The sequence below is a fragment of the Bufo bufo genome, chromosome 2 (assembly GCF_905171765.1).
Source record: "Bufo bufo chromosome 2, aBufBuf1.1, whole genome shotgun sequence".
Taxonomy (NCBI): domain Eukaryota; kingdom Metazoa; phylum Chordata; class Amphibia; order Anura; family Bufonidae; genus Bufo; species Bufo bufo.
In genome coordinates, this window is record NC_053390.1 from 42740122 (window position 1) to 42755698 (window position 15577).

Below are 15577 nucleotides of genomic sequence, written 5' to 3' on the forward strand. Positions count from 1 at the left end.
AACCATGTCATCCACAGATCCCCAATAACAGTGTGTCATCCACAGATCCCCCATAACAGTGTGTCATCCACAGGTACTCCATAACATTGTGTCATCCACAGATCCCCCATAAGGCCTCCTGCACACGAACGTATTTTTTTGCGGTCCGCAAAAACGGGTCCCGTTTTTCCGTGATCCGTGACCGTTTTTTCGTCCGTGGGTCTTCCTTGATTTTTGGAGGATCCACGGACATGAAAAAAAAGTCGTTTTGGTGTCCGCCTGGCCGTGCGGAGCCAAACGGATCCGTCCTGAATTACAATGCAAGTCAATGGGGACGGATCCGTTTGACGTTGACACAATATGGTGCCATTTCAAACGGATCCGTCCCCATTGACTTTCAATGTAAAGTCTGGAGTCCCTTTTATACCATCGGATCGGAGTTTTCTCCAATCCGATGGTATATTTTAACTTGAAGCGTCCCCATCACCATGGGAACGCCTCTATGTTAGAATATACTGTCGGATATGAGTTAGATCGTGAAACCTCATTTCCGACAGTATATTCTAACACAGAGGCGTTCCCATGGTGATGGGGATGCTTCTAGTTAGAATATACTACAAACTGTGTACATGATTGCCCCCTGCTGCCTAGCAGCATCCGATCTCTTACAGGGGGCCGTGATCAGCACAATTAACCCCTCATGTGCCGCACCTGAAGGGGTTAATTGTACTATCATATCCCCCTGTAAGAGATCAGGGCTGCCAGGCAGCAGGGGGCAGACCCCCCCCCTCCCCAGTTTGAATATCATTGGTGGCCAGTGCGCCCCCCCCCCCTTCCTCCCTCTATTGTAATAAATCGTTGGTGGCACAGTGTGCGCCCCCCATCGGCCCCCCCTCCCTCTATAGCATTAACAACATTGGTGGCCAGTGTGCGGCCTCCCATCGCCCCCCCCCCCCCCCCGATCATTGGTGGCAGCGGGTTACTAGCAATAGTACAATAGTAAAAGATTCATACTTACCTGCTGCTGCGATGTTCGTGTCCGGCCGGGAGCTCCTCCTACTGGTAAGTGACAGTACATTTAGCAATGCGCCGCACAGACCTGAGGCTGTCACTTACCAGTAGGTGGAGCTCCCGGCCGGACACGAACATCGCAGCAGCAGGTAAGTATGAATCTTCTACTATTGTACTATTGCTAAGTAACCATGGCAACCAGGACTGTAGTAGCGTCCTGGTTGCCATGGTTACCGATCGGAGCCCCAGCGATTAAACTGGGACTCCGATCGGAACTCCGCTGCCACCAATGATGAGGGGGGGAGATGGGAGGCCGCACACTGGCCACCAATGTTGTTAATGCTATAGAGGGAGGGGGGGCCGATGGGGGGCGCACACTGTGCCACCAACGAATTATCACAATAGAGGGAGGGAGGGGGGGGCGCACACTGTGCCACCAACGAATAATTACAATAGAGGGGGGGGGGCCGCACTGGCCATCAATGATATTCAAACTGGGGAGGGGGGGGGGGGGGTCTGCCCCCTGCTGCCTGGCAGCCCTGATCTCTTACAGGGGGATATGATAGTACAATTAACCCTTTCAGGTGCCGCACCTGAAGGGGTTAATTGTGCTGATCACGGCCCCCTGTAAGAGATCGGGTGCTGCCAGGCAGCAGGGGGCAGTCTTGTACACAGTTTGTAGTGTATTCTAACTAGAAGCGTCCCCATCACCATGGGAACGCTTCTGTGTTAGAATATACTGTCGGTTCTGAGTTTTCACGAAGTGAAAACTCAGCTTTGAAAAAGCTTTATGCAGACGGATCTTCGGATCCGTCTGTATAAAAACTAACCTACGGCCACGGATCACAGACACGGATGCCAATCTTGTGTGCATCCGTGTTCTTTCACGGACCTATTGACTTGAATGGGTCCGTGAACCGTTGGCCGTGAAAAAAATAGGACAGGTCCTATTTTTTTCACGGCCAGGAAACACGGATCACGGATGCGGCTGCAAAACGGTGCATTTTCCGTTTTTTCCACGGACCCATTGAAAGTCAATGGGTCCGCGAAAAAAAACGGAAAACGGCACAACGGCCACGGGTGCACACAACGGTCGTGTGCAGGAGGCCTAACAGTGTGTCATCCACAGATCCCCCATAGCAGTGTTATCTATAGATTCCCATAACAGCGTCATCTACCGATCCCCATAACATCGTGTCATCCACAGATCCCCCATAACAGTGTGTCATCCACAGATCCTCCATAACTGTGTGTCATCTACAGATCCCCCATAACAGTGTCATCTACCGATCCCCATAACAGTGTCATCTACTGATCCCCATAACAGTGTCATCTACAGATCCCCATAATAGTGTCATCCACAGATCCCCCATAACAGTGTCATCCACAGATCCCCCATAACAGTGTGTCATCTCATATACCAGTACCCTGCATTATCCATATAATACCACCATACTGTACTCATATACCAGTACCTTGCATTATCCATATAATACCACCATACTGTACTCATACAACATTACCCTGCATTATCCATATAATACCACCATACTGTACTCATACAACATTACCCTGCATTATCCATATAATACCACCACCATACTGTACTCATACAACAGTACCCTGCATTATCCATATAATACCACCATACTGTACTCATATAACAGTACCCTGCATTATCCATATAATACCACCATACTGTACTCATATAACAGTACCCTACATTATCCATATAATACCACCATACTGTACTCATATACCAGTACCCTGCATTATCCATATAATACCACCATACTGTACTCATATACCAGTACCTTGCATTATCCATATAATACCACCATACTGTACTCATAACAGTACCCTGCATTAGCCATATAATACCACCATACTGTACTCATATACCAGTACCTTGCATTATCCATATAATACCACCATACAGTACTCATAACAGTGCCATGCACTATCCAAATAATACCACCGTACTGTAGTCATATGACAGTACATGAACTATCCAAATAATACCACCGTACTGTACTAATATAACAGTACCATGCACTATCCATATAATACCACCGTACTGTAGTCATATAACAGTGCCTTGCACTATACATATAAAAGCACTACACTGCGTGCAGAATTATTAGGCAAATGAGTATTTTGACCACATCATCCTCTTTATGCATGTTGTCTTACTCCAAGCTGTATAGGCTCGAAAGCCTACTACCAATTAAGCATATTAGGTGATGTGCATCTCTGTAATGAGAAGGCGTGTGGTCTAATGACATCAACACCCTATATCAGGTGTGCATAATTATTAGGCAACTTCCTTTCCTTTGGCAAAATGGGTCAAAAGAAGGACTTGACAGGCTCAGAAAAGTCAAAAATAGTGAGATATCTTGCAGAGGGATGCAGCACTCTTAAAATTGCAAAGCTTCTGAAGCGTGATCATCGAACAATCAAGCGTTTCATTCAAAATAGTCAACAGGGTCGCAAGAAGCGTGTGGAAAAACCAAGGCGCAAAATAACTGCCCATGAACTGAGAAAAGTCAAGCGTGCAGCTGCCAAGATGCCACTTGCCACCAGTTTGGCCATATTTCAGAGCTGCAACATCACTGGAGTGCCCAAAAGCACAAGGTGTGCAATACTCAGAGACATGGCCAAGGTAAGAAAGGCTGAAAGACGACCACCACTGAACAAGACACACAAGCTGAAATGTCAAGACTGGGCCAAGAAATATCTCAAGACTGATTTTTCTAAGGTTTTATGGACTGATGAAATGAGAGTGAGTCTTGATGGGCCAGATGGATGGGCCCGTGGCTGGATTGGTAAAGGGCAGAGAGCTCCAGTCCGACTCAGACACCAGCAAGGTGGAGGTGGAGTACTGGTTTGGGCTGGTATCATCAAAGATGAGCTTGTGGGGCCTTTTCGGGTTGAGGATGGAGTCAAGCTCAACTCCCAGTCCTACTGCCAGTTTCTGGAAGACACCTTCTTCAAGCAGTGGTACAGGAAGAAGTCTGCATCCTTCAAGAAAAACATGATTTTCATGCAGGACAATGCTCCATCACACGCGTCCAAGTACTCCACAGCATGGCTGGCAAGAAAGGGTATAAAAGAAGAAAATCTAATGACATGGCCTCCTTGTTCACCTGATCTGAACCCCATTGAGAACCTGTGGTCCATCATCAAATGTGAGATTTACAAGGAGGGAAAACAGTACACCTCTCTGAACAGTGTCTGGGAGGCTGTGGTTGCTGCTGCACGCAATGTTGATGGTGAACAGATCAAAACACTGACAGAATCCATGGATGGCAGGCTTTTGAGTGTCCTTGCAAAGAAAGGTGGCTATATTGGTCACTGATTTGTTTTTGTTTTGTTTTTGAATGTCAGAAATGTATATTTGTGAATGTTGAGATGTTATATTGGTTTCACTGGTAAAAATAAATAATTGAAATGGGTATATATTTGTTTTTTGTTAAGTTGCCTAATAATTATGCACAGTAATAGTCACCTGCACACACAGATATCCCCCTAAAATAGCTAAAACTAAAAACAAACTAAAAACTACTTCCAAAAATATTCAGCTTTGATATTAATGAGTTTTTTGGGTTCATTGAGAACATGGTTGTTGTTCAATAATAAAATTAATCCTCAAAAATACAACTTGCCTAATAATTCTGCACTCCCTGTATACAGTATTTAACAGTTTTTGCACTGCCTAAATAATACAACTATATAGTACCCATAAAACAGTGACATGCACTATCCAAATAATATAACCTTGCAGTACTTATTTAGCAATACCATGGCATGCACCATACAGTACTGATATTACAGTACCATGACTCCCCAAATACCACCATACTGTAATCATATATTATTGCCATGTTCTATTCAAATAATACCTCACTCATATATGTAACAATACCATGCAATTCTAAATAATACCATTCTACAGTATACATACAATAGTACCTTATACTATCCAAATTATATCCCCATACAGCACTCATACAATAGTGCCATGTATTATCCAAATAATACCAATATACAGTACTATGCTATGCAGTATTCATTTAACACCGTACATATCACCATAAACATAATATTACCATATCATCATGTAACAGTGCCCTTCACTATCCAAATAATACAACTATACAGTACCTATATACTCGTACCATACAATATCCAAATAATATCTCCATACAAAAATCATATTAGTACCATGCACTTTCCAAAAAGTACTGCCAGGCAGTACTCATATGACAGAACTATACACAGCCCAAATAATACCGCCAAATGGTACTCATATAGCAGTGCCATGTACTATCCAAATAATACTGCCATACAGTACTCGTATAACAGAACTATCCACAGCCCAAATAATACTGCCATACGGTACTAATATAACATTGCACTATGCAAATAATACTGCCATACTGTACTCATATAGCAGTGGCATGCACTATCCAAATAATACTGCCATACGGTACTAATATAACATTGCACTATGCAAATAATACTGCCATACTGTACTCATATAGCAGTGGCATGCACTATCCAAATAATACCGCTATAAAGGTCTCATAAAACTATGCACAGCCCCCATAAGGCCTCCTATTAACTTCCTTAAAGGGGTTCTGCAGTTTTTTTAACTGATGATCTATCCTCTGGCATCAGCATCTGATCAGCGGGGGTCCGACACCCAGGACCCCCGCCGATCAGCTGTTTGAGAAGGCAGCGGCGCTGGAATTAGCGCCGCGGCCTTCTCGCTGTTTACTGCAGGCCCAGTGACGTCACGACTAGTATCAATGGCCTGGGCGGGGCTTAGCTCCATTCAAGTGAACAGAGCTTAGCCCCGCCCATGCCATTGATACTAGTCATGATGTCACTGGGCCTGCGGTAAACCGCGAGAAGGCCGCTGCCTTCTCAAACAGCTGATCGGCGGGGGTCCCGGGTGTCGGACCCCCGCTGATCAGATGCTGATGATCTATCCAGAGGACAGATCATCAGTTTAAAAAAACTGCAGAACCCCTTTAAGGCCTCTTTCAGACAATCGTTTTTTTTTTTAGTTTACGGGACGTTTTTTCCATTCCGTATATGGTCCGTATACGGAACCATTTATTTCAATGGTTTCGCAAAAAAAACTGAAATGTGTTCCGTATGCATTCCGTTTCCGTATTTCCGTTTTTCCGTTCCGTTAAAAGATAGAACATGTCCTATTATTGCCCGCAAATCACGGTGCTTGGCTCCATTCAAGTCAATGGGTCCGCAAAAAAAAAAACGGAACACATACGGAAATGCATCCGTATGTCCTCCGTATCCGTTCCGTTTTGGCGGAACCATCTATTGAAAATGTTATGCCCAGCCCAATTTTTTCTATGTAATTACTGTATACTGTATATGCCATACGGAAAAACAAAACGGAAAAATGGAAACAAAAAACGGATCCGGAAAAAACGGACCGCAAAACACTGAAAAAGCCATACGGTCGTGTGAAAGAGGCCTAAGACTGATGCGGCGGGAGCTTGTAGGTAATTCTTGTGGTAGGAGACAGTGGGGGCCCTCTTGGCCCCCCGTTGTAATAAAGCCCTGGCAGAAATCTGGGATAGCGGGACGTTAACCCTTAGGTGTAGTGGTGACCAGTTGTGACTATTTTCCTTTTATACAACCCACACTAAAGACTTCTTGTTGGACTCATTTCCTTCTCTTTTTTTTTTGCCAGAAGAATCATTATATAAGAATTTGGGCTGTTTTCAGGATTTCTTGGAATTCTTTGCTCCCACACGGTATAATCTCAGAGTCAGACGCTGATATCTTATCACACAGCCACATACCCCAGAAGAAAAGGAAGGGACACGAAGTCCTTGTACAGATGTAGCAGAGCTGAATTTGTCATGTAGCACATTGGGCGTTGCGCTGTGATACGTAGACGTCTGACCCCCTTGGGACGTTGCCCAATGATAAGGTAACCTGCCTTGTTTTGCACAAGCACAGTGCCATACGTGTGAATGTGGCTGCGTCCGGTACTGCATCTCAGTCCCACCCATAGCTGCCTGTGGACCCAGGATGAAGAGGTGGCGGCTCTTGCTGAGACTGATGCTGATGAGCGAGGTCCTGGTTGTCAGACCCCCACTGATCAAACCTCCCCCTGATGTTGTAGGACAGGGCCCTCCAGCGGCTGGATGGTATCATCTAGATCAGGCATGCTCAACCTGCGGCCCTCCAGCTGTTTTAAAACTACAACTCCCACAATGCCCTGCTGTAGGCGGCTGATCGGGCATGCTGGGAGTTGTAGTTTGGCAACAGCTGGAGGGCCGCAGGTTGAGCATGCCTGATCTAGAAGTTTTGCCATAAAATAATGCATGGTGCCAAATGACAAACTCACCTCTGCTACATCCTTTTCCATGAATGTAGCTAACGGTGGCAAAGAATAAATGCATTCTGTGGCGTTGTACGGAGGTCGTCATCACTCCCATCATTGCCTCACAAACTCTTAGACACCAGGGCTCATTTCTTAGAATCCCCCTGAGCCCATCAGGATGTTATCGGAGTGTGGGAAGAATCCAGAGAACCCGGGAAGAACATACAAACTCCATGCAGATGTTGCACATAGCTTTAGTTACCCCTAACCAACTCGGCTCTGCTGCATCTGCCAAGAGATTCTTATACGTGGCTGCTATGACATGGTGAATTGGGGTCATGAAAAGTTTAAGGTGAAGATTGGAAAGTAAAGATTTTTTTTCTTCCTGGGGGGGGAATGAAACACTAGAAGTGGAATCTAAGGTCTCAAGTATGTAAGAAGAGGACTCCCTGGGAACTCCCAAAAGCAGCCCTCCTCTTCAGAAACCAGACACTGGGGCCTGGAATCACTCCCCTCTCCCAAATCCAGGAATGCACGTTCCCTCAACCATCAGGACACTGGGCTCCCTGTGCACTCCGCTCGCTTTGCTGCTCACTTTCGGGGCTCCTTCTCCTTGCACTTAATGAAGATTGGGGCGCTAGCTTCGCGGCCGTCTCAGACATGCTGCAATGTGTGAACGGAGACCGGCGCACGCGTCTTCCCTTTTTGATTCCCATCCTTTGCATTGTGTCTTCTTGCCTTGGGGAACATGTCCAGCAGGAAGATGTCCACTTTCTGCACAACAGCAAAGGTCAGTGACTGCTCAGCGGGGGGAAACAATGCTGCTGGAATTCCTGTAGTGTTTCCCTTTAAATATTCATTATACAATGTGTTTCCACTGCAGGTAACAATGATCAATGGTACACATACAGCACCTCAGCTGCTGCAGAACCTCATAATACACACCTCAGCTGCTGCAGAACCTCATAATACACACCTCAGCTGCTGCAGAACCTCATAATACACACCTCAGCTGCTGCAGAACCTCATAATACACACCTCAGCTGCTGCAGAACCTCATAATACACACCTCAGCTGCTGCAGAACATCATAATACACACCTCAGCTGCTGCAGAACCTCATAATACACACCTCAGCTGCTGCAGAACCTCATAATACACACCTCAGCTGCTGCAGAACCTCATAATACACACCTCAGCTGCTGCAGAACCTCATAATACACACCTCAGCTGCTGCAGAACATCATAATACACACCTCAGCTGCTGCAGAACCTCATAATACACACCTCAGCTGCTGCAGAACCTCATAATACACACCTCAGCTGCTGCAGAACCTCATAATACACACCTCAGCTGCTGCAGAACCTCATAATACACACCTCAGCTGCTGCAGAACCTCATAATACACACCTCAGCTGCTGCAGAACCTCATAATACACACCTCAGCTGCTGCAGAACCTCATAATACACACGACAGCTGCTGCAGAACCTCATAATACACACCTCAGCTGCTGCAGAACCTCATAATACACACCTCAGCTGCTTCAGAACATCATAATACACACCTCAGCTGCTGCAGAACCTCATAATACACACCTCAGCTGCTGCAGAACATCATAATACACACGACAGCTGCTGCAGAACCTCATAATACACACCTCAGCTGCTGCAGAACATCATAATACACACCTCAGCTGCTGCAGAACATCATAATACACACCTCAGCTGCTGCAGAACATCATAATACACACCTCAGCTGCTGCAGAACATCATAATACACACGACAGCTGCTGCAGAACCTCATAATACACACCTCAGCTGCTGCAGAACCTCATAATACACACCTCAGCTGCTGCAGAACATCATAATACACATCTCAGCTGCTGCAGAACATCATAATACACACCTCAGCTGCTGCAGAACATCATAACACGCACCTCAGCTGCTGCAGAACATCATAATACACACCTCAGCTGCTGCAGAACATCATAATACACACCTCAGCTGCTGCAGAACATCATAACATACACCTCAGCTGCTGCAGAACCTCATAACATACACCTCAGCTGCTGCAGAACCTCATAATACACACCTCAGCTGCTGCAGAACATCATAATACACACCTCAGCTGCTGCAGAACATCATAATACACACCTCAGCTGCTGCAGAACATCATAATACACACCTCAGCTGCTGCAGAACATCATAATACACACCTCAGCTGCTGCAGAACATCATAATACAAACCTCAGTTGCTGCAGAACATCATAATACAAACCTCAGCTGCTGCAGAACATCATAATACACACCTCAGCTGCTGCAGAACATCATAATACACACCTCAGCTGCTGCAGAACCTCATAATACAAACCTCAGCTGCTGCAGAACATCATAATACAAACCTCAGCTGCTGCAGAACCTCATAATACAAACCTCAGCTGCTGCAGAACATCATAATACACACCTCAGCTGCTGCAGAACCTCATAATACACACCTCAGCTGCTGCAGAACATCATAATACACACCTCAGCTGCTGCAAAACATCATAATATACACCTCAGCTGCTGCAGAACATCATAACACACATCTCAGCTGCTGCAGAACCTCAATACACACCTTAGCTGCTGCAGAACATCATAATACACACCTTAGCTGCTGCAGAACATCATAACACACACCTCAGCTGCTGCAGAACATCATAACACACACCTCAGCTGCTGCAGAACATCCTAATATGCAACTCAGCTGCTGCAGAACCTCATAACACACACCTCAGCTGCTGCAGAACATCATAATACACACCTCAGCTGCTGCAGAACCTCATAACACACTTCTCAAAATTAAACAGCTTTTAGACCAATTCTATACATTTACCCTGAAATACATTTCCAGAAAAGATATTGATTTGACATCTTTTATTAATTTTTTTACATTTTTTCATTCATTTTTACCCTTGATCTTCACCAGTTACTTTCTGCAGATTCTTCCGCTTTTGATAGCTTTGCCCCAGCAGGGAGCGGCACGGCTACCCGGACCTGGCACATACCAGAAATGACATTGATAGGAGGCTCTGGACTTGATATGATCGATGTGAAGGGAAGCAAATATTAAGGGGGAATCACTGTCAGGCAGGAGAGGTCACACTACAGGCAGCACAGGAGGAGTGCCCCCTTATACTGTAGTACTACCCCATGCACTTCCATATTAATCATCACTATGACTCCAGGTATCTTCAGAACATTACATGTCATATAAATCAGGTTTTGTTATAAACACATTTTATAGCTTTTTATGTTTTATTTTATTTTATTTTATCTGACAATATCAGGTTAAAAAAAAAATCCGATCATGCTGCAGTTCTCACACCAGCCACTAGGGCAGACACAAGGCTGACACTCCCTGTATTCTGCAGCTTGCTTGTCAGCTTCGCTGTATAAACGGGGACAAAGTCAGCAGAGTCCTCTCATTATCGTAAGGGAGAGAACATTTTTAAAATACACTATGATTTCTCCTCTACAGAAACAAAATCTAACTGCCGTCCTTGCAGTCACTGAAAAGACTCAGCATACTCTGAGTAAAAGCGTTGTCTGGGATTAATAAAACATGGCTACTTTGTTTTACCTCTCCACAGGTTAAGAGCGGTATTGCAGCACAGCCCCTTTCACTGAGCTGCAGTACCACACACAACCTGAAGACAGATGTGGTGCTGTTTCCATTAGAAAGCTGACATGTTTTTCATATGCTGTACAACTCCATGTGCTCCACCGTTCTGGAAAGAAATCATTTTAGATCCGCCATAGTGTATATCTGGAGATGTTAATGGTATTATTTGAGCCGTGTTTAGTAGTATTATTTGCGCATTATATGATGGCATTTTTTGAGCAATATATGGTGCTATTATTTGTACACTGTATGGTGGTATAAATTGAGCTATGAACTATATGATGGCATGATTTAGTCACTTTATGGGGTTAATTTTTGACTACTATATGGTGGTTTTGTATAGTCACTGTATGGTGATATTGTCTGAGCACCGCATGGCAGTATTTACACTGTGTGGCACTGCTACTGTGCAGTATATGGTAGTGATGTACGGAGGTGGAGGCACTATGTGACACATAGTTATTTGGGCACCATACTGTGCGGCACTTTAGTGTGGTCATTTATACGTTGTATGACCGTGCACCATATTGGGAGGAAGTGCCTCATTTATCCAAACTGTCTAATAGTAAATCATGGCAACCAATCAGAACTCAGCTTTCATTTCTTAAACTGCTCTAGAAAAATAAAAGCTGAGCTCTGATTGGTTGCTATAAGCGACAAATAAAGTCTAAATGAGGCCCTGAGTGATGAATGAGGCCCAATATCTGTCCTGTGTGTAGACAACAAGGACTAGGAGCTTATCAGGTAACATTACTGTGCGGATAATGGTTGGATGAAACAAGGCAAATTACCAAGTGTCACCCATCATAGATACTCATCAGTGGCGTGCCAAGGGGGGGCCAGGTGCCGGCTCTCAGGGGGGTGCCAGAAGCAATTAGCGGTCCTGTCACTCACCGCTCAGCTCCCTGAGGTCCTCCCCTCCTTCAAGCCAGCCGCGCTCTGAATGGTGAAGCAGGAAGACTTCTCCCCGCTCCACCATTCAGCCTGCAGGCACAGATCGCACTGCCGGCATGTGTGGGCGGAGCCTGCAGGCCAGAAATCTGCATAAGCTCTGCCCACACAGGGCTGCAGAGCGATCTGTGCCTGCAGGAGAGAGAGGACTGTGAGTGAGCTTCAGGAATGGGACAAGGTGAGTAGTTACTTTTTTTTTTTTTTTTCATACAGAGGGGGCACAGAGGTCTTTATTTCTATGGAGGGGGGCACAGAGGACTTTATTACTATGGAGGGGGCACAGAGCCAGAGGGCATACTACAATGAAGAGGGCACAGAGGGCATTATTACTGTGAAGGGGGCACAGTGGGTATTATTACTGTGAAGGAGGCACAATGGGGATTTTTACTATGGAGGGGCCACAGAGGGCATTACTAGCACAGTGGGCATTACTACTATTAAGGGGGAACAATGGGCATTATTACTGTGAAGGGGGCACAGTGGGCATGCTTACTATAAAGGGGGGCACAATGGGGATTATTACTATGAAGGGGACACACACAATAGGGATTATTATTGTGAAGGGGGCACAAAGAGGGCATAACTACTGTGAGAGGGCATGATGTGAGCATAACTACTGTGAGGGGGCACACATCTGTACAAAACTACTGTGAAGGTTGTACAATGAGGGCAATACTACTGTGAGGGGGTACAATTTTTTTAATGTATTGGGGGGGGGGGGGGGGGGGGGTTCCAGAGAAAGGACCTGCCCCAGGTGCCAAACACCCTAGGCACGGCACTGATACTCATATCTATCTTCTATCTATCCAATATCTATCTCCTATCTAATCTATGTATCTCATATCTATGTATGTATCTATCTTTCTCCTTTCACTATGTCAGTAGCCCCCCCCCCACCGCTCCTTTAGGTTTACAGTATGTCTTTCGCTGCCCTCCTCCCTCCGCTGTGTTTATATCACCACATTTCTGCCTTCTCTCTCAGCCGGGAATATTCCTGATACTTTTACACTTTTACAACTGTTTCCTTTACGAGTCCTGCTTTCCAGCCACTAAATAAATAAAAACACACTCATAAGATAGCATTGACACACACTGTACTGATGTAGCAGAGCTGAATTTGTTATTAAACCTTTCTGCCGTCTTCTGGAGGGGGCCGAGGCTGAGTCTTAGCGAATTTACACCTCATCATAAATTAAACAAATTCTCTGGCAGCAGAGGGGGGGGGGGGGGGACAAAGAATGGTGTAAAAAGCCCCCCATAAAGTCTATTAGAAACTCACAGCCCCTTTTTGCAACTTTCTAAACCCTGTGTTAAAAAAAATGCTGAACGCTTTGTTTTCACGCCGTCCTTGCCACTTGGGAGTGGCGGGGGGACGAGGAGGGCCGGGCCCAGCACAATTTATTAACACTTCAGGCGTAAAAGTGGAGTGGATTTCAATCCAATCACAAGGATTAATGGATAAATTAGTCGATATCAAAGACCAGCGAAAAACAACGGTCTTTGATAAATGACCCCCATTCTGTCTCCCATCTTCCATTCTGTATGATATAATATAGACATATCTTCCATTTGCGTCGTCTTTCACGCCTCTCGTTCATTCTTACAAATGTATAATTATTTTTCATGTTCTGCCCGTAATGGTCGGACTTGCTCATCATGAGCGGCTCCACATGGAGGATCTGCATGCAGATAAAGTAGCGGATCTGCAGGGGGCGCTATGTATTTTATCTCCACGGGCCTTTATATCATTTTTCATGTATCAATTCAATTACCGTCATTTTTCAGTGAAGGATTAGAGAGAACGGTTCTAGAGAAAAATTATTGGGGGAAGTTAATCTTCAAGGAGCCCCATGACATCCTGAGAAGAATATTTAGCTTTGTTAAGACCAGGGACCACTAAACGACCAATTATTTGCTCCAAATCGTCTACATTCCAGTTAGGGCGCAGGCTGACAGTAACAACATGTGCAGAGGAAATGCTTGAGAAGAAACATATGGCATCCCATATCTCTGGTCAAGGATCATTAGCTGCAATGTGATCACCAAGCCAAAACTAGGCCTTAGAGCTCATGGTCGTATGATCGTATGGATCCATAATGCTGAGCTTATAAAAGGTCCATATGGGATCTGCCAGAAAAAAGTCAATGGACAAATGTTGTCGCCCTCGGAATGCAACAGCGGTAGTGTTGATCGAGCATGTTCGGCCGAACACCAGTCAGTGTATTTAAAATATAATTTAGCCTCTATTTCTGGCGGGGTTCGAACTCACAACCTTCTACATTACAGCCAAGAATGTTAACCACTACACTATAGAGCTTACTACTAGTAAGTATTCCTATACAGCAGAAGTCTCATATTTATTAAAAAATTTTTAGTAACTGGCCATGCAGCTCTATAGTGTAGTGGATAAGATTCTTGGCTGTAATGTAGAAGGTTGTGAGTTCGACTCCCACCAGAAACTTTTCAGAAATAGAGGCTAAATTAGATTTTAATACACTGGGTGTCCCCAAGCACTGACTCCATATATGGACATAGCTATATATGGAGTCAGAGCAGGGACTCCTAAGCCGAACTAGAGCCCCGACACCCTCCCCTCTTCCCATTGACTTCCATTATGCCCGGGTGCTCTGTAGAGCAGCCGAGCATCGGGAAGTATTCTACTCGAGCACCAGAGCACTTTGGTGCTTGATCAACACTAAACAATGGCAAAGCAAAAAAAAAATAATGTTTGCATCTTGAAGGCCTAAACCCATGGCTACACCCATAATGGGTTAAGTCAAGGACATATAAACCCTAATAAATGGGGAGTCTAGGGTCTCTAGAGCAGCAGTGGTAGCACCAGCACCATGACCCTGGTTTCTGAGGTGGCCCACAGATACCTCAGCCAGAGCCATAGGTTGTGCATTGGGACCTATGAACTTCACATTGCACCTCTCACAGGAAAATTGCTTTAAATGTCAGTGGAATTTAATAATAATCTAATATCTATAGGGTCTACCAGATCATCCCCAGATATTTGATCACGGAGGAATAATGTTTTTTTTTACTATCCAACCCTTGAATTTCCCTTAAAGAGGTTGTCTCATCTCATATGTTAGTGGCATATCACTAGGATATGTCACCAATGTCAGACAGAGGGACCTGCACCTATCTCCAGAACTAGACCCCCGAAGTAAGTGGTGAACAGCCACGCATGTGCTACCACTCTCCATTCATTTCTATGGTACTGCTGGCTTGGCTATCTCCAGCATCCCCATAGAAGTGGAGGGAGCGGTGGCCGCAATTGTACAGCGCGCTCTCTATTAGTGTCTATGGAACTCGGCTATTTTTGGAACTCTAATAATAATTAACTGGTGATAGGTGTGTGTCCCAGGGGTTTGACCCGCACCTATCTGAGTTTGATAGCATATCCTTGTACCTTCAAAGTGTGAGATGACACAACACCTTTAATAGGAGTTGCACAGTAATAGAAATACAGGGCTACATTCTTCCAAAAACAGCCCGCACGTTCTGTGCAGTATTGCAAGTGCAGCAAACCCCTGAGGAGCTGGAGCAGAGGATGGGAGTACTAGTGGGCCTGATGACGATGTGTCACAGTGTACTTTCTC

General features: G+C 45.1%; 1 protein-coding gene across 1 annotated transcript in view; it reads left to right on the forward strand.

The window, feature by feature from the left end:
• The first annotated feature begins 7802 nt into the window (after positions 1 to 7802).
• Positions 7803 to 15577, forward strand: part of ADAMTS12 (ADAM metallopeptidase with thrombospondin type 1 motif 12) — a 527800-nt gene continuing 520025 nt past the window's right edge. Inside the window, 1 exon segment of the mRNA XM_040421001.1 lies at positions 7803 to 8144. Coding sequence (XP_040276935.1) covers positions 8015 to 8144 — 130 coding nt within the window. The 5' untranslated portion in view covers positions 7803 to 8014.